General features: G+C 24.1%; 1 protein-coding gene across 1 annotated transcript in view; it reads right to left on the bottom strand.

Moving 5' to 3' along the window:
* The window catches only part of Gprk1 (G protein-coupled receptor kinase 1), an 88,871-nt gene extending 67,847 nt beyond the window's left edge, over nucleotides 1–21,024 (bottom strand). The window contains exon 1 of the mRNA XM_011501846.1: nucleotides 20,583–21,024. Within this exon, the coding sequence (XP_011500148.1) occupies nucleotides 20,583–20,695 (113 nt within the window). The 5' untranslated portion in view covers nucleotides 20,696–21,024. The remainder of the gene's footprint in view (nucleotides 1–20,582) is intronic.
* Nucleotides 21,025–21,476: the final 452 nt, after the last annotated feature.

Below are 21,476 nucleotides of genomic sequence, written 5' to 3'. Positions count from 1 at the left end.
TAATTATAAAATAAACACACGATAAGATGTAAAATTAGAATCATATATCGAATTTAAAAATACAGAAGGGAAACTAAATTCTTATATTATTTGTTTATCCTTGATATTAAAATAATTTTATAATAGACGTCAGAATTAAAATTTTTTTTTTTATATTAGTAATTCCATTATTTTTAACGAATACATTAATATTCCTGCATTCAAAAATCTCCAAATACGATACATACATGCTTATTTATTAATATCAAATTAATCTTCAGATCAAATAAGACATCCATATGTAAATGAATGAAAATATGTTAGTAACCTTTTAATACTTAATAAGAAACTATAACCTAATTTTATATAAAATAGTTCTAGCAAATTAGAAGGTTATTACATAATATAGCAAGGTAGTAATGAAAATGAACATTGACTTAATCACTAAACATAATAGGTTTAATCAATATTTTAATCATATATTATTAAAGTTTGTAATAAATTTATTGTTATTGTTTACAAAATTTTTCAGTTTTTATTTTCCAATTTATACTCTCTTCGATTTTCTGATAAATATTTTTAATAAATAAATTATGAGAGAAATATCGCAATTATTAAGTAAAAACTAGTTAATGTACAAAAAAATATGATATATCAATTATTTAAAAGATTTCTTTGAAAAAAGGTTTCGACATAGAAAATTAGTGTTACTATATAATAATATGTGTAATATTACTACTAAATGTTTAATAAGCCATGAAACTTAGTTTACTCAAATAAAGAAATTTTTTATTTCATTAGGATCGATTGACACTGAACTGAATTGGAAGTCCAAGGCAAAAAGATGAAGATTCACACTTCATTTTTCATGACATCGTTTTATACCGAGTGCGCAGCTTTATTTCGCTTAAGAACGCTACAGCTTTCTGAACTGTAATATTTTGCGAAAGTAATATTTTCACCTTATAATGTTAGTAAAAGGTAAGAAAAATTATGAAATAAGACAAGTAAAATATTTCATCATAGTAGAGAATGTTTCTCAAGGTATTAAATCATTTATCACGGTAAAAGACGTCAAGAAAAAGGTTCAAAAAAAAAAATTTGTTGCTTGAACTTGTGCTCACCATATATTTCAGAAGTTTAATATTATTATACACTAAATGCATCTGTTAATAATAGTAAATATTATTATACAAAACATTTATACTATATTCTCATATAAAAAACTCATATTAGCTTGAATATAACTTATATTGTAATATTTAGAAATGATCCAATCGATCGTAATTGTAATTTAAATACGATTTATGTTTAATGATATATGTTTAATGATTTTTATTTGATTAATTATCTAAATATCAATTTACATCAGAAAATCTTGGAGAATCTTTCAAATAATGACAGAAAAATGTATTTTTATCATAAAAAATATTGTTGAACATAAATTTCCATAAATATTTTAAAATGAATCATACCGACTTGTTTGTCTAATGAAACAGTATGACATAGTATCTAGTAGTTGTACGTATTAGATAAATACGTCACAAAAAGTAAGAAATATTTTCAACCAATAATACATTCGTTAGTCGCTGAGGAATTGTTTACAGCACTCAATGGAATTAAATGACTCGTAAACGTAAACATTCGATGTATATAACAAGAGGTTAACATTAATTAATGGTGAGCTCGTATTAAAATTTAAGTGCTACGAGCGGAGGTAAATGCACTGTTGCAAATCGATCGAAGTAGGAAGATAATTAAGAAGTTTTGAAAGTTCATGCGCAAATAATTCTATACAACTGGTAAAATGCACTGCCATTTACTTCATCAATGCGGATATGAATTTTTTATTTAATCTAGAGATTTATTAATATGCTTTATAATTGCTATAAATCTAAACTCAAAATTTAAATAAAGAAAATGGTTCATTCGTTGATTTTCTCTTCATTTTCGATGCTTCATTAATGGTACCCCGTGATGATTTTCGTGAAACTAAAGCTCATAAATAAGTTAGTAAATAAGACGAAGTAATTTGATAGTGATGTACGACTTGACCTGATTATGAATATTAAATTATACTATGAGACAGTTGGAATCTCGAATTCATTATTTTAAAGAATTTTAGTTTACAATCTTCTTGAATTTTTTAATATAGTCACGAAGGAATACAAATTTTTAACTTTTATTTCTGTTAACAAATTTTTTGCAAGTATTTTATTATATTGAAATTGTCGCTAGTAATTCGGTTATCTAAATAATTTTTTAACATACAAAATTAACTGAAATGCTTATATATTTACTGAGTAACTATGTTACTATGTAATATTAATGGACCATTAATTACGTTTAAGTTTCAAAAATTAATAGATATCTAATTGTTTTATTTTTCTTCTGATTATTATTTTTTTTTAGGTAATTATTACAAATCAATGAAAACTTAAGGTTGATTCATATTTTATAAGTTTGAAAGTAAAACGTTCTAGAAAAGGATACTACAATATTGCTTGAAAATTTACCAGTTTAATTTTTAAAACTTTTATTAAAAGCAATTATGTCAAATACGTTAATTTCATTAATTAATAAAAACTGAAAGCAAAATTGTATTAATAATATTTTAATCATAAACAATTCAGATGTGTTTCGAAATAAGTTTTTAATATCTATCTAAAGAATGCATTCAATTGAACAAGAATAAATCCATTTTTTAACAACAAACAGTAAAAACAACAGTGAAAAATATATTACTTTCAAAATTTACAAATTTGAGTGTATATAATATTTTGTTATCATTATATGAATGACCTTAAAACATACGTATATTCATAGGAAATATAGTGAACAGCAAAATAAACAAGAGAACAACATTATTTTTAATTATAAGTATTCAAGGCGTAAGTAGTTCTCAGTTGGCTAAATATTGAGGAACCTTGAGAATTAACGAATAAAATGCGATAATGGAAAAATACGAGTCTTGATACTTGCGATCACATCAATAATTAGAAAAGTCAATTTCGGTTATGGAACATCAATATTTGTAAATTATACAAATAATAATATAAGCACTTTAAGAATAAAATTTAAATTTATAAATACAAAGAAAATTAAAAAAAATACGCGAGCAATTTACGAAATCTGAACAATGTATTTATGTACTAACAATTGTAAAAATTTAGGTTAAGATTTTTTTTGAACACTTTAAAATGGATAATTGGACTAACTTTATTTTATTGAACTTCAAAGATCATGTTTTATTCTAAGCATTTCGTATCTTTTTAATTCTTAATAATCTAAGAATGCATTCTTTACGATTATTTCATGAACATTTTAATTATATCAGATGCATAAGCTTCTTAAAATTACAATTAATTTAGATATTGAAATTTTAATTTTTTTATTAGAAGACTTTTATTATAAACTAAAATAAATATCACTGTTAATTGGTACTAAGGGAACCATAGTTACAATACGACTGTACTTCGGCATATTCAAAAACAATATATTAGTTACTTTCTATTCAATCCATAATGACAAAACTGATTTTGATCTTAATCTCAATCTTTAGTTTCTGCATCTATCGTGCCATTTAAATTTACAATTACTATTTATACCTACAAATATAGGTACAATAACTTACGTAATATTAATATTATAAACATACCATATAAAATTGATGATAAAAACTAATCAATTTATACAATTATTACTGAATATATTTTTCACAGACACTACAAAAAAACATTTATTAATATATAATAGATTAGTTCTCTGTTTTAACATCTTTAAAAGAATGACATAGAGAGAGAGAGAGAGAGAGAGAGAGAGAGAGAGAGAGAGAGAGAGAGAGACAGATTTAATATATATCAATGAATTTTTTCATTGGCTAGTAATATTATATTATGATTAACTATTAATTGACAATAAATAATAAAAATAATATATTATATAATAAACTTATATACGATTAAAATTTATATAATTAAAAATTTACAATTTATTTTTAATTTTCGATTATATAATTGATTTTATTTAAAGCATTTATGGTTTTCTGTTATATAAATTTATTTATTTTTGTTTAAATTTCATTACTTTATATTTAAATATATAAATATAAAATTATAATGTAATAGATTTTTCTTATTTTATTTGTTAAAATTTTTCAAGTCAATTAATATTTGAATAAAATTTCAGTGTATTTTAAATTATTATTTTCAACATTACAATTGGAATACTTATAGAAGTAAGATTTTAAAAAAGCAGAAATTATTTTATAATAGAATTTATTTAAGATTAAAATACAAAATGAGCTTATTTAATAAAAAAAACGGTTGATAAAACTCTTTATATTACTAATGAAAAATTATATTTCCAATATTAATTTTATATTATTATTTAAATTTAATTTCAGTTTACATTCTGTTTCAAATGCAATTTGTTTTAAATAAATTTTTTTTGAATGTTTCAACTTTCATTATTTAAATAAATATTTTTTAAGATAATACAAATGTTATATGAATTATTATTCCTCTAGAGTCTATAAAATATTTTATCCAATTTTTTTAAGGTCGTAGAATTATGAATTCAATTTGGAACAGAGCTTTTAATTTAATTAAACAAAGATAATAAATTCTCTAGAGAAAACACAAAGAAAGGTCATTCTTTGTTTTGATTATCAATAAGGATTCATGTATTATGCTATTAATCAGAAATAATTTAAAATGAGAGTTGCTTATGCTAGAATTTCAATATTAAAAGTTGCATAAAATATGATTTTCTTAAAAAGTTTTTTACATTACTTTCCAATACTGTATGAGTTGACGTATTACAATTTTTTAAACTATAAATGAATAACACTGTTATTTCTAAATGATGTTTATTAATTCTAAAATAATTATAAAACTAGTTTTATTCTAGAGATATCTAATAAAGCTGTATTTAATGCTACTATTACTTAATTATCTTACAACTATACAACACGCGCGCGCACACAGAGGGAGAGAGAGAGAGAGAGAGAGAGAGTGCGTGTCTTTCCACTACCGCTTCTTCATTCTTCTTAATTACAATTACAGAAAAATGAAAGAGTTACTGCAAAATAAAAAATATCACTTGAGGCCTTTGACCAATCGATGGACAGAAATTCTTTAAATTGATGTGTTATTTATTCATAGTCAATTGAGACATTCTTGTTATAGATTTTCATTATAATTCGATAAGAAAGTAAAAATCTACAACGTATATATATATTTATTAAATTTTCATACATGCTTAGTATATTAACGAAACTTTACTTTTCTCTATTACTTAAATGAACTTTTCAATTCTGATTACTTTAAAATCAAAGAGCAACATGAAAAAATAAAACAAATGATTATAATATAAAGATTAGGTAATATATTTTCATAAAAATTATTTGATAAACAACAAAATTATTGTATATTTCGTAATAGTCCTAATCCAAATATAAAATGCAATTAAAAATTAATTACTTTTTTCATTATTCTATTTCGACATGTCAAAAGCTTATACAGTACATTATTTAGATCAGTAAAAAAGAAACACCCTTATTTATGACTGGCCATTCATTAGCAGAGCAAATGATTCATATACAATTAAAATATTTAATAAAAAATTTCTATTTATATAAATTTGATCCATGATTAAATATTACTTTGATATATTTCGTTCTTGTGATTTCGTTTAGTCATTATAAGAATAACTTAATCGATAAAGAATAATATAAAAAAACTAAGATTTTTTTAATATGTAAATACATAAATGATACTCATCAAATAATATTATTCTATAAATTTGTTTTATCAAAATATTGTTTTAAAAACTGTTAGCAAATAAAGTATAACATTATTTATTTTTTAGTTATATATTATAGGAATCTATCGTATTCTTTACAACTATTGTATGAATATGAAAATAATTTTATACTTTGTAGTTATAAGATAAATAAATTATAATATTGATATATCTGAAATTAAATATTTATAAAACTTAAACCACAGTTTTAATTATATAAGCTTTATTCAATTATAAAAATTAACTATTATAATATTCGGTATCTTGTATATTTATAAACAAAAAGGAAAATTGTATGACTCGTAATTATTATTAATAATCTAATATATCGAATTTAGCCCAATGTATCTTATTAGTCTGTGGTCAGAGCCAATGTCAAAAATTAGCAATAATTAAATCCATTCTTTGCTACTGAATATGTAAATAATATAGAAAACGATTCATTCATTATATACAAAAATTATGAAACGTAGTTTTCTATACAAATTATCTCCACTTATATGAGAACAGTAACTGAATAAAAATATAGTCCCTATTTACGAAAGCAAATAAGGATGTTAAAAATGAAACCTTAAAATTTCCTCGCCGAAAGTAAACTAACTCCATATGTGAGTCGAATTTATAAGAATAAGTCGAAAAGTAAATGTATATAAATAATTGCGAAGATATAGAACAAATTATAATTGCCCCGTTTAAGCTCGTTGCAATGCTCATCAATGACCAGGAGATAAAATGTCAGAGGTAGATATCTCATTCGTGGGTTGCGGTACTAATTTGTTATCTATTCGAAGAGAATCGGGCAAAGTAATGAGGGAATTATGAAGGAGAAAAACGAACATAAGCCCCGCAAGTTGGTTACGCGTCCCCGTAGTCATGGGCAAGTTCCTGCACTGGGTCAACAACGGTCGGCGGAAAATCAATTTTTTCAAGAGCGCGCCACGACTGGCGCTCCTATTAACGACCAATAAAGACGGGAAATAGTCATAAAAACGCGTTTTTTACTTCAACGCCAATTATTTAGTAATTAATGTTTCAGATCTCTCCAAGGGCCTGAATGAATAACGCAAACGCGTAAGATCGATCGTTTGGTACACTTAACGGAATTTTAATGACTTCTTTCACATTTATTGTACTATATTTTTCATCCCTTCATGTAATGCTCATTATGCAGTATATCTACAACTGCTCGTTATTATGATTTATAAATGAATTAAGCACCCAATGTCAAATTTCAATCTCTTTGATAAAATGATTACTTTCTTGGTTATATGCTTATAATTTACTTTTCATTATATGACTTTTTTCGGAATGTTTAATTTATAGTTATGTTGATAGTGAGAAAAGACCATTTACACGAGTAAAATTTAAAATTGTATCGGTGTAATAAAAAATTCTCAAGTATTTTAGATTTCTTTCTTACCGTAAAACCTAGATTTTTATTTAAATATATATATATATATTATTCAAGGTCATTTTTTTAAGCCTTTTTCAGAACTTGTACAGCCTTAAACTTTTACTTTCTTAATTTGGCTATATATTTAAATAAAATAAGATTTCTAAAAAGTATATCTAGTTATAAATTATAGTGAAAATTATTAAAAAGGATGACAATTAAAAATTCAATAAATTAAAACTGATTCCCAAAAATCTTCTAATTTTTATACAAATTTAAAACAAGTTTTTTTACTAATGTATATGGAAACCATCCAAAAATTTATTGTAAAAATTATTTAAAATTATACTTCAAGACAAATTTTATTCTGTTATTATTAGTATTTTTAATAATATTTTATAATAAAATAAGATATATAAGATTCTCTATAAAATATTCGACAAGTTCAGTCAATTTTTATTTATAACATATTTATGAAATAAAATACTATATTACGAGAACTCGAATTTCTATAATTCATATAGATATTTTTAAAACATTTCTGAAAAAAGATTTTGTACATATCCCAAATTGGGGCACTACAAATTTAACTTTAATTCTTTAAAACTATTTCATACTTAATAAATTATGTGTTCACGAAATCTATAAAAAAAACTAGTAAAATATCTTTAAAATATTAAATGTACGTATAATAAAAAGACAGAAACTATATGTAAATTCAATGTTAATGAAAATCTTTCAAAACTAAAAAAATGGTATATACGCACCTATACATAAGCTTTTATTTAAATGTAAGCAAAATATGTCCTAAAAATAAAATATTTTTTTGTCAAAATTGATAAAATCCATCGTTTTTGTATTAACAGTAAAAATAATACAATAAAAATACAATAAAAATACAATAAAAAAACTCAAAATCATGTAACAGTACAAAACATAAAATAGAAAATAATATATATATATATATATATATATATATATATATATATATATAACTGAAGCATAAATATGAAAATAAAATAAAATATAGAAGTCAATAGCATATATATATATGATCTGCGGTGTATGTCATAACATTAGTGGAAATTCCAGGAACATATCGTTACAGGTTTTCAATTCTTGAGAGTTTTTAATAATTATACTCACATTTTACAGTGCATTATTAATTTAATTGTATTATTTTATATATTTATTTTATAAGCAAAACATTATATACCACTAAAAATTTTAATGAATATAATATGATTAAATTTTTATTTATTAAAAGAAAAATATTTACATAATTCATAAATTATTTACAATTTATTTTTACAACGTATAAAATATAAATATAACACTCACTGTAATTCCAATAAATAGTACAGTATATATATGAAATACAACAAAACAAAAAAAAAATTAACAAGCTACGTATATAATTATTAATAAAGATTAAGAAGGGAGTTATTATTAATTATTTGATAATAAACTGTAAATAAGCGAATCATTGTAACAGGAGTTGACCAGAAAGCTATTAAAAGATATGATATATAAATATTATTCGTTGGTGGGGGCAACATGGAGAATATGTATTTGTTTAAAGAGCATAATTTTTTTAAATAGAGATTAAAATAAAAATTGAAAAATATATTTTTATTGATAATTGAAAAAATGTTAAACATTTTATTACAACAACAAAAAAATAGTTAAGCATTAATCCTTTATTTAATTTACAATCTTTTTACAAAAGCGTCAAAAAATTAATAAAAAACAGTGTTTCCACATTATTATTAATTTTATTAATAATTATTAATAATAGGTTTAAAAATTAAAACAACACATACATACATTCATTCAATACATTCATAATAAGATATCAAAATTTTATTCAAATATTTGTTAAAATTACTAAACCATCATATTTATAGGCATTATATCTTTATCTAATCTAGAACAATTTCAATATTTTTTAATATAAATGAATTTATTTTCTCAATTGTTTAATCGAAAATTTTAAAAACGAAAAAAAATAATATCCTAATAACACGAATAAAATTATATTAACTTTCATGTAAATATTAGATCAATTAATATAAAAAATATTATTCCCATATCATCTCATATAAATTCCCGCTTTTCATTATAAAATAAAATAAAAATATAAATTAATACAACTTAATTATATTGAGATATAAATAGTGTTATGCAGGAAATAGATGAGAAAGAGAGACTAAATTAATGAAAGTCAGCAGTATTGAAGAAAAAATTATTAATCATTTGAAAATTGCATTAATCTGAAGTGGATAAAAATCGTACGATTTACTATTTTTTATAATTTTCATAATTGACTATAATAATTTGATAAACTTTCTTTCTTTTCAAAAATAGTTAGTTTCAAATGTAAAATGTAAAAATAGTAAGTTTAAAATGATAAAAATGTAGATATAACAAAAAATAATTAAAATAAAAATAAAACTATTTAAAAATGTATTTCGCATGCATGTATTTGTGTACTATTTCAAATATGAATTTTTATTAATTGACGTATCTGCTATGATATAAAAATTAAATATATTTTTATATATATTGTTCTAACTTTCAGTATACATGTTTATTATAATTATAATAATTTTATTGTGAAAGAAATTAATTCGGGTGACTTCTTTAAATAATGCAGTTCAGTGCAATATTTATTAAATTAAAAATTAAATATTTAAAAAAAAAATAATTTCAATATTTTCATGTCCCAAGCCAATTTTTTACAAAAGCATTCAATGTTTCAGCTAAAATTTAAAAATCGTTTTTAGTCAAGTTTATAATTGATATTAGTTTTTGTGTTCAATATATTGCCAAATACTTTATAAAGGTTTTCGAAGTCTTTCGATGTGACTTCATATTTATTCCTTGAAATACATTCACATACTTATTTTTGTTTAATTCTCTATATATATTCATGACCAGTAAAAAAAATAAAATATAAACAGTAGATTAATTATGCATAAATAGCACATCGTAATTTATTATATAGCAGGCTATATAGCAAATTAAATTATAAATAAGAAATATAATACAAGCTATAAAAATTATTTAAATATGAACAAAATAATTTTTAAATTAGTTTTCATTTTATAATATAATCTTCAAGTAAATAATATATACTTATTACATACATATTATTATGTACAATTAAATAAATAACATTCCCATATTTCTTTGTTATTTAGTTGACTGGGATTTCTTTCTTCCTTTTCTTCATATTTCATTAATTTAAAGTACCGAAAACTGACATTAAGATATAGTTCGATAAAACATTTGCATGCCTATTGACTCAATTAAATCTAATTATCATTCTTATTGTATGATCTTGCAAGTTAATCATTCACGAATATATTGCCCTATTCTCTTTTTCATTTTATACTAGAATTTAGTCTTTCAATATTAAATAATAATTTATTTTTAAAAATGTTAAAAATACTCAACGTAATTCAATAATGTAATTAAAACCAATTAAATTACATCAAAGTGCTAAGAAATAAATTAAATTTTATTGTAACTTTCATTATTATGTCAATTACACGAGAAAAATTATTGACCAGTTTAAGTTTAATATTACTATGGTACGTGTTTTGTAAAATTATTGCAATGTTCATAAAATTTTCAATTTTATACTAATATTAAATTAAATAAAAAGAAAAAAAATTATGATTTATGACATAAAAAATGATTATATTAGACAAATTTTATTTTAAAAAGATTTTCAATACGACTATGTACCACCAGTACCTTTTGTTAAAAGTTAATTCGATTCAATATGCTTACAATATCTTTCATGTTATTCACTTTTTTCATGAAAACATTCAAATCTTTGATGATTTTGTACTTATTGGAATTAAGATAACTTGGCAATATACATTAATATTATAGGCAATATAATATAAAGTAGATATTTGGTTGTATATTTTAAAAAGAAGTCTTTTCAATTCTGAGAAAGTGATAGTCTTTATACTGAAATTTTTAGAAAAGTTCCTTCAATAAAAAACAAAATGACAGGAATACTTTTTATATTCATAAACAAATATTTTTAAATTAATTGTTTATATAACATTCGTTTTTTTTACAATCAAGTTTAAAAAGTTTATAAATAACAAATGTTATAAATAAAAAATGTAATAATTTTTATGAACGTTATTTTTAATTATTTCAATATTTTAAATATTAATATTTAAACTAAAAGAATATTTAATAAATATTTTATTGTAAACTTAGTATATCTTTAAAAAAAATATTATAAAACTAAATTTATACTTAAATTTTAAATATTGGAAAATTTCAAACTCAACTTAATATAAATATAATTATTTATACTAATTTATACTACAATTTAACTAAATTGAAACTAAATAAAACTAATTATTTATATTTTTTCTTCTGTTTTTAAATATCATTGTAATAAATAAATATTGAGTAAAAGGCATTGACTTTTTTTCTTTTTTTTTTCTATTCAATTAACTTGTAAAATTTATTATTTTTACCTCGCTTTATTACGTTTTTCATAAGAATACATTTCTTTAGATCTTTTCATTACTAACAAAAAAGACATTAAATTTATCTTTTTATTTCAATCATATTCTATTCTAAAATTATTAAACACTATATAAGATTTATCTAATGACTTTTCGCATGTATTAATAAAAAATTATAAAGTATACAGTGTATACTATGCCGTAAATAATATCTTGTAAATCGAAAGATTAAGATATTAATTAAATAGTTATACTTTTATGCTAAAATAACGGTGCTTTTACTAGTTAATTAAATAGTTAAATGGCCGTGTTGGAATAGAGAAAGCCTGAATGATAACATAATTTAATCATACTTAATAGAAAATAGTTAAATAGCTTTATTTGAAATTTGTAAAAGTTATTTAAAATAACATAAACAACAATATTGTTTTTAGTAAAAACTTAATAACAAATAATAATAAGGATAATAAAAAAAAATTAAATTGTGATAAATTTGTCTTTACTTTTCAACAATAAATTATATCTTAATAATTAATTAATACTGCAAATTTTTTAATTTAAATATATCTGTATAAATTTAAATATACGCGTGTATGTTGATAATAAGTAGAAAAAATGAATTAATGCAAAATGTATTTACTGATAATCCACGCTCACTTTTCGGTACTAAGCTATTAATAATACTATTTATAAGTATTTGATAACTGAATTATTTGCAAAAAATATATTTGCAAAATTAAGAATGATTATCAGAATTGTAACATTATAACATAAAAAACGTTCTAGTACAAAAATATCTTTAAAAATATTAATTCTATCAAGCTTATCGGTTTAAAATAAATAAAGGTATTCGTTACATATAAATCATATTATAAAATGTTAATGTTATAAAAAAATAAAATAAAATAAGGAAATTCACCCCAATTACAACTCGTATGACTGATGATTCCATTAAAAAAAACACGAAAAAGAAATTTCGTAAATATAGAGCAAAGAACTAAAATCGATTCAAGAATTCCGACTCATTTTTCTCATAATATTAGGAGAAACATTTTTTCTGAGTAACTTCTTATACTCTGAACCCTTTTTAAATCTCATGTAATTAATTCTTCAGTTATTTGCTTTGCCGTCCCTATTGATGTATCCCTCGGATGCGTTAATATAGCTTCACGCTAGTTTACATAAATTAGGCGCTGAGAGCATTTCTATGTTTCTACTGCTGTGTATAGAACGCGTGAAATTGTCTCGCTCGCATGTGGATACGTGCATCAACTGAGTAGAAAAGCAACGTAAAAAAGAGTGAGCGAGGCTGATACAAGCTACTGCAATCTGTTGTGCAACGTGTACATATAGTAAAACTAATAAATACGCATACATACACATGCACACATTTAACTCGACATATCGATCGATCGAGTGGGTGGACTCGCTTGTAAAGTGAACTCGCGTGCGCCGTCCCCTCGTATATTATAATACACGTATATATCGCATTATTATATCTGGCCATGATGTCGTTGGGTCTTTCTCTCTGTCTCTTTCTCTCTATCTAAATTTCTGTTTTTCTAACTGTTTATTTATCTCGTAATTCATCGTTTTCTTCTTGTCCCCAGTATTATTAAAGAAAACCGAAACGCGAGTTCCATGACAGAATTCTACTTTTTATTGTGTGAATCGACGAATTGCTATTTTATAAATACGGCCGTTCCAAAAAATTGTGCAAAGTAAATTTTTCTACAAATTATATTACTAGTTATAATCGCATTTAAAAAAAAAATAGAATTATGTATTATTTACGTAAATGTTAGAATAGAAAAATTGTTGGCGTACAAATTAGTAATCTTTCAAAAAGATAATATTTTCAGATCAATAATATTTATCTACAACTTCTCAATACACAAATTAGAAAAACGATGGTGATTAAGTTACTTGTTATAAATAAAGTGTATAAGTTTGATTTTATTACAATAGGTAGCTATTGATAATGTTATACTCAAATTTTTATGAATTACTTGGATTAAAAGGATACATATTTATAAATCCTGAAAACGTTCTATACTGAATAAAGCACAAAAATATAATACTTTCTCATTTGATACGTTTAAAACTCAGCATTTTCTTCTTCCATCAAATTCTTTTGCTTATTTTTTTTACAAAACTAAAGCTTAATAATATATTTAAAAACATACTCGATAATACCTTCGCTTTTTTTAAACTGAAATTTTTAACTTTTTCATGAAATATAATTAATCGACAATAAGTCGCTGAATATTTTAAATTTTAAAAAATTCATAGTTTAGTATTTTATTAACTTGTGATCTATTGCAGATATAAGAATCCTTCTTCTAAAACCAAAAATAACCTATGACGTAAAAAGGTAAGAAAGTTATATTATATATTATCGCAAGTATTAATAGTGGTAGTTGGTAGAAATGTAATACTTAATTTAGTAAACTTTCATAATACAAAGTATCTTAGTTGGAATACCATGTTTTGTTGCATTATTTATTAAAAAATGAAAACAAAATACAATTCGTATATTATAGATGAGTTATTCTAATAAACAGATAATCCAATGATAATATTTTCAAAAAAATATTTTCTCAAATTCAAATTTTCAAAATGTTAAAAATTACTACTACCATTAAAATTTCTAATGTAGCTTCAAATTCTTGAACATGCTTAGTTTATAATAGTATTTTTTCTATTTTTTGTATAAATCATAATATATTAAAAAATACAACACTTTCGTAAAAAAAAAACATTCTAGACTTTAACTGCGCAGGAAAAATAGTAGTCCCATATCTTTTATATAACGCCTAACAGCATCATAACGTAACTGCTTATAATTGTTTGCAGATTCAGGTGATGCGGAGAAGCTGCTTAAGATGATACAAGGGTCAAGGACATACTCTTCGACTTTTTGAGAACGTTTGCTATTTTAAGAAATTGGTTGAATAGGCGATTTATGTAGCTATTCAAGCAGAATAGTGCATAATAAGTTTGAAATTTATATTCTTGGCAAGAAATAGAAATTTTCTTTGTGTATTTTGCACATGATACATTCTTATCGAAATGTCATTCTATAAATTAATATGGTTGAAAAATATGATATAATTCACCAAAATAGAGCAATATTAAATCGAGTTTCGCATTATTTATCGGTTATTTCACCAATTATTTGATGTTAAATTATTTTTATAAAAACAATAAAGCACTAGTGATTAATCCACAATGTTTTTTTTTAATATTTGTAGTTTTGGAAATATTCGAAGCTCACGTATCTTGATACACGCCAAGATTTTTGCTTAAAAGTTGCTAAAAATAATATTTATCTGACAATTTTTTTTTTAAATTTTATAAATAAGAAAATACTTACATATTTATATATATTTACTTATTAAACTTCACTTTTTTTTTAAATATTAGAAGAAATTTACAAGAAATCAAGAAATATAACATTGTAATATTTATAAAGTACTTGAAATAAACAAAGACATTTATTTACGAACAAGACAAATAACTGGTCTGATCATGCATTTATTATAAATGCCTTTACATTAATATTCTAGTCTACAATTTATTTGAGAAAATACGTTTAATATTACAAATTTAACAATACAAAAAATGGCTCATAATGAAATACGACTAATAAATTAGAAGATACCACTATAAAATTAACAATATACATATAACATTATAAAAAATTATGTCATAATTTTTCAATTATAATATTAGTCCATAACACTTTGTATAATTTTAATATAAAATTTAGAAAATTTTAATTTACAATAAAATTTCATAAATAAATGTAGCCAAATATAATATTAAAATCCAACATAATTTACATTATTATTTATATTCTATATCTATCTTAAATGTATACAAATTATTTAATTTGAAAAAAGAAACATACATGTTTTGAATTACAGTTATTTTGAATTACTATTATTTTGAAATAATAGTCCCCAAAAATTTTAAAATAGTTTTAATAAAAATTATACTGTAAAGATACAGACAAGTTAAATTATTATTGTTTTTTTTTTAATTAATGAGTATAACAACACGAATATTTATTTAAAAAAAAATTTGTGTATATTTATTTAATGTATGGAACATATAATTAGAATTATTATTATTATTATATTATTATAATATTATTATTATAATAATTAGAGTATATTATTTCTTACATGTATTACTGAGAAATAAATGAAAACAACTGTAAAACGATTAATCGAAAAATGTTTTCTAAATAGCTATACTAAAATCACACAACTAAAACAAAATATAATTCGAACTTTAATTTCTTATTTTCTGATATTATATCTTTTAAATATTACATCAATTACTTAATGGTACACTGAACTTTATTTTATTTTTCATATCTTCTGAATGAATATTTGTCGAAACAGTAAAAAATAAATAAGTACATACCATGGAATTAAAATATAAAATTAATAAATACGAATTAAATTTATATTAAATTTCAAATGAATTTTAATTTCTTAAAATCATAGATTAGATTTTCATTCATTAGATGATGCCACAAATATTGTTTAATTTTACTCATTTATATATGTGTAATTAAATCATAAATCATTTACCTCTCATATATGCATTAAGAAGTAAAAAGTTTATGATGAAAAAGTGGCTAAATGCATTACTATATTCCATTTATATAAATTATAAAATCTAAAAGTCTTACACTATACAAGATAATAATGTTAATAGATTATACATATATAATGTTAATACATAAATACAAGATAATACATGAATTTTATCTTCTTATTGTTTTTTTTTATTAATCTATTAACTACTAACTATGTTATAATATTTAAATTATTTATGCTATATAACTACTAGTTATGTAAAATTAAAATTCATTTATCATAAGATTTTAATTGAATGCTTTATGGGTGTTATAAAATTTTTCGAAGAAGAATTTATAAATTTCCTTAAAATATATAAAATTACATTTAAATGAATAATATATTTATAAAAATTTAAATATGAGAAAATAAAATGTTAATTATTTAAAACAATCCATCTATTAATGAATGAATAACAGTATTTTTCACTTATAATTTATTCATTTATATGAAAAAAATATCAATGAAAATTTATACTAAAATATAATTACTTAAAATAATATGGAAATATGATGGACAGTAATTTTATTGATAGCATCTCAATTAAATTTTTAAGATAAATTCAATTATATATTTGTATTAAATTAAAATCAAAGCTTAACTTGGGTTCTGACAAATATATATCAAATATATACAACTTTATCTATCAGCAACTGATAAGATTCAAGATGTATTTAACTAAAATGTATATCAACTAGTATTTAATTTTGTAAATTATATTTACATAAATTTTTTCTTATGGTGTCCTCAAATTTGTTCATTTCTATATCTTTGATAAAATTAGTTTTAATATACGAGTCATTGTATCAATTAGTAACCTTATTTTAAAATAGCTACTCATCAAATCCTATAATATTGCTAATATTAAAAATGTTTATTGAAATTGTTTTAGAAACACAACAATGATCAACTTTATATTTTAGCATAAACAATTAAGAAAGTAATAGAGAATTAAAACAAATCCTAATAGAAACTCTAAAAGATCCGACAGTTCTTTCTTATTGGAGGCAATATCAGTCTAAATGTGAATCATCTATTAAAGAAGTAGAGATTGAGCAAAAATCAAGAAAAAAAATTCAATGTTACAACGGTAGATGATGACGAAGCTGTCTGCAAAATTTTTCTCATTTTCCAAAGGAAAAGTACTCATTAAAAAATACAAAAACAAAAAATTTAATTTTATTGTGCTCGCTAATTTTATATTTATTTATTATCGTTATCCTTTTCCTTATTTTATGGTACGCATCTTGCAATATTCACCATGATTTTTAACGGGGCTTAAATTTATGGGTTTTAAAAAGAGGTCACCGATGAAACGCCATGTATTCCTTTATAATAAAATCCTAAGCAAGATTAAATCTTTAAAAAGTTAAAAAAAATTAGAAAATTTTGTAGAAAAAATATTTAGAGGTATTAAAATGATGTATATAATTAAAACTAATTGTTATAAATTGATTGCATCACTTAATTGACTCCACCAAGCTAGTCATCATTCCGTATTACAATTCACTCATTTTAAAAACATTACATACAAATTAATGCATCAAACAAATATTTAGCTGATAATTATAATAATCATATAAAAATATTTGATGTATGAAAATCTCAGATAATACATACATTTAACGCTTTACATTAATACATAAAATAGACTATTGATTTATTTCAATTAGATATTTATATATTTTTAAGGTTCACAAATTTTCTTATAATATAACTTTGAAATGGTATATATATATATATATATATATATTTATTTATTTATTTATGATTTTTTAAAATTATAAATAACTCAACATAACATAAAAATGTATTCGTTGTATTTACATGTCGTAAATAAGTAAATAAAACAAATTTATTATTCTTAAAAATAATGATAATAATATTATTAAAATAGAAGTACTATATAATTTTTTAATATCTGATCTTTAAGAAGAATCAATCAAAATATATTTTACTGCAAATAGTTATACTTTCGTATACACCTATTTTATTAACTTTTTATTTTAATTTGAAAAATAATTGAAAAATTCTAATTTATTCTCGATACAAACAGTTATTTTTGTACACAAATATTATATTTAAATCTTACAACGCCATGTATTGCTTAAAATACGATAATTAGTTGTATAATTAAAAAAAATTATAAGCAATTGAATAAATTCTATGCACGAGATTATTCTCTAAATTGCACAGGTATTTTGTAAATAACCCTTAAAAAATAATTTTATATAAAATTTCTAAAGTTCACGAATAGAACACATTAATAATTAACACATAATTCTTTTTTATTAATTAAAAAGATAAGATATTATTGTGATATCTGTAGGAAAGATATTTTAAAAATGTTATCAATTATAATTACACGTATAAGTAACATATTTTTTTTACATATTTTTTACATATATTTTATGGATTTATGTAATAGTTTGATTAAATCGACCATAAGTAATTAAAAGAAACATAACGAAGTAGAAGTCATAGATTGATTTTATAGATTTTCAATTTTATTATATACACATTCATTGCCTTACATTTGAGAACACATTTTGTCAATTTCTTTATTATATTAAAAATATTTTAAATATAATGTATTTAAATAAAACTTATATATTATAAATATTAATTTGTTTATATAATTATATGTTTATATATTAAACCCAAATCTTGTTGGATTTGCCTAAAAATAATGAAAAATTATATAATAAAATTAAAAATCTATGTATCTTTATGTAGTATATAATATTTGTATATAATTTTTATTAAATTTAAAATCTAATAAATCACTTTTTGTACAAATTAATTCGGAACTTACGAGAGTATTCATTTCAGACTGAATAAATAAATAATAAAATTCTGTATTTATAATTCTATTATAATAGTTTTATTAAATAACTTTCAGAATTTATTGATTTTTGTGTAAACAAGATTGAAAATTTTTCCAATTTTATCGAAATTTTCAAATTTTTAAGATCTTCAAAGTATTCATGAATTTAAAAATATATTACAACTGATAAAATAAACATTAGAATCACATGAAGAAACTAAACTCGATAATCAACAATTAATGAATTAACAAATTAACTGTTTAACCAATCGACAATTTGCCTATGCAGCCATATATTTACATATATATGAATGCATGCGGAGAATTTCTTTCATTAATACACATATTAGCTAAGTAGAAATAGACCGATACGGTTCGGCACGCACCGTAACTATATATATATACACTTAAGCATACAACAAATGCATATTAAAATACGAGTATATGCATATATCAGGTGTTGTTCATGAGCAAATTTCTCAGCTTTTAAGATAATTAAAATTGTTTGAAGCGATGTGAAATTTGTAAGGAAGACTAGTTTTATATCGAGAAGTCGAGGAGTCAAAAAATAAACTCGTTTTAAGAACATAATTCGAATATCCATCAATGAAGAGCTCCAAGTCACAACGAGGACTGGTCGCATTCCCTCTGATCGAAATTAGATGCCAAAAACAGCCCTATAATGGACAAATGTTGGGAAAAAGAGCTGATGTGGTGATACGTTGGTAGAGAAAACTGTGAGTCGTTCATTCGAAACAAATGAAGCGTCTCTGAAAATTGCGTCGTCGTGCGCTAAAAGACTGAAAGAGCGCGAGCAAAAGGGGTACATGGTTGCAAAGGTGGTGATGGTGAAGTCAATTGAAAATGGCGGAATCACGTCGTTGAAGGCAACTTAAAGGACGGCGGGATGGATACAATAATAACTCCCAATGGTTAAGTTCCAATAGTTCTATCTCGAAATCTTATCCAGAGTGTGCGCACCGCAAAACTACGAGTTCACTGGTCCTGGCAGTCGCGGGTTTTTCAAAAATTAGAAGAGAGGGAGTCGAAATAAAATGTTAGCCATTGACGATAAAGTTACGTATTAAAAGCCTAAGGGAAATTAAAAAAAAAAAGCATTGTGACAATCATTAAATTACTTCCCTTGTAAGAGCGAAGTCGTCAATTTCAAAGGACACGAACACAAATTAGCGTGAAAGCTCATCAAGGGCTTATACTTTCTTCGAACTGCGGGAGATGCCGAAGGGGAGTGGGGCGCGGCAATGATAGTAATATTTGAATTGAGAGTACGACCGAGTTCCGGGGCTCTTCTCTCCATAGTCGACTGTCTCTACCACCGGCGGAAAGAAAAGGAGAATCGCGTGAAATCGACCGTCATGGGGTAGCAGGTTACCAGGCTCCGATCATCGGAAGCTCGGGCTTACCTTGGATCTGGCAGGACGATCTTCTTGCTCGCCCTCGCCGCCGGCGTACTCTTGCTCTTCTCCATGGCCATGAGGTAGCTCACGTCCGCAAGCACCGCCTCGAGGTCCGCCATTTTGTAAGGCACGCACGCACCCGCGTATACCCGCGCTACTGGCGTCGCGATCCGTGATTATCCACGCGTCGGCTGCTCCCGGCCGACGCTCCGCTCCACCAGCGTGTCGAGTTCGACGTCGCGCCGCTTCGATTCGAAAATGTTCGGACTCTCACTAGGGGAGCTGCCCGCGCCAGGCCCTAGCACCACCCGGCCAGCAGCGGACGCCCCCTCCGGGACACGGGGTGCATCATATCCCTCCGCTGCTCCTTACGACTTCTTGCGCATCGTCCTTTGCAGCAACGGCGGTGGTGAGGGTGACGGTGGCGGCAGCGACGGCGACGACGACGAGGACGACGACGACGATGACGATGACGATGACGATGACGATGACGACAACGACAACGACGGATAGAATGAGGAGCGTGGGGAAGAGGGGGAAGAGGAGGAAGGGGGAGCCTGGGGTGGTATGCTCTTAGAGCAGCATCCTCTGTCTGTGATGCATGCACGCGTGTTTCCGTTTATCGTGCAAGCTACGGGCTCCACTGCCACCACCACCGTACCGAGTCAGTGATAACGAATGAACGCACGTATAAACGGACACGGAGCCGCAAGATAACTGCGCGACAGAGACTAGAGGAAAGTACGAGTCGTCGTAGAAGAGCTAGTGGAAGCGGTGCCGGCCGATGGAGGGGACGTCTGCACTCTATATATGGTGCGCACGGGTAGTACGCGCATGAGGGTAAGCACGGAACGTTAGCCACTGTTGGTAAGTTGTCGACTGGCTGGCTGGACCCCTCTT

Source organism: Ceratosolen solmsi, unplaced genomic scaffold (assembly GCF_000503995.2).
Source record: "Ceratosolen solmsi marchali unplaced genomic scaffold, CerSol_1.0 scaffold10, whole genome shotgun sequence".
Classification (NCBI taxonomy): Eukaryota; Metazoa; Arthropoda; class Insecta; order Hymenoptera; family Agaonidae; genus Ceratosolen; species Ceratosolen solmsi.
Note: the sequence above shows the minus strand (reverse complement) of the source record. Positions and strands in the feature narration are given on the sequence as shown.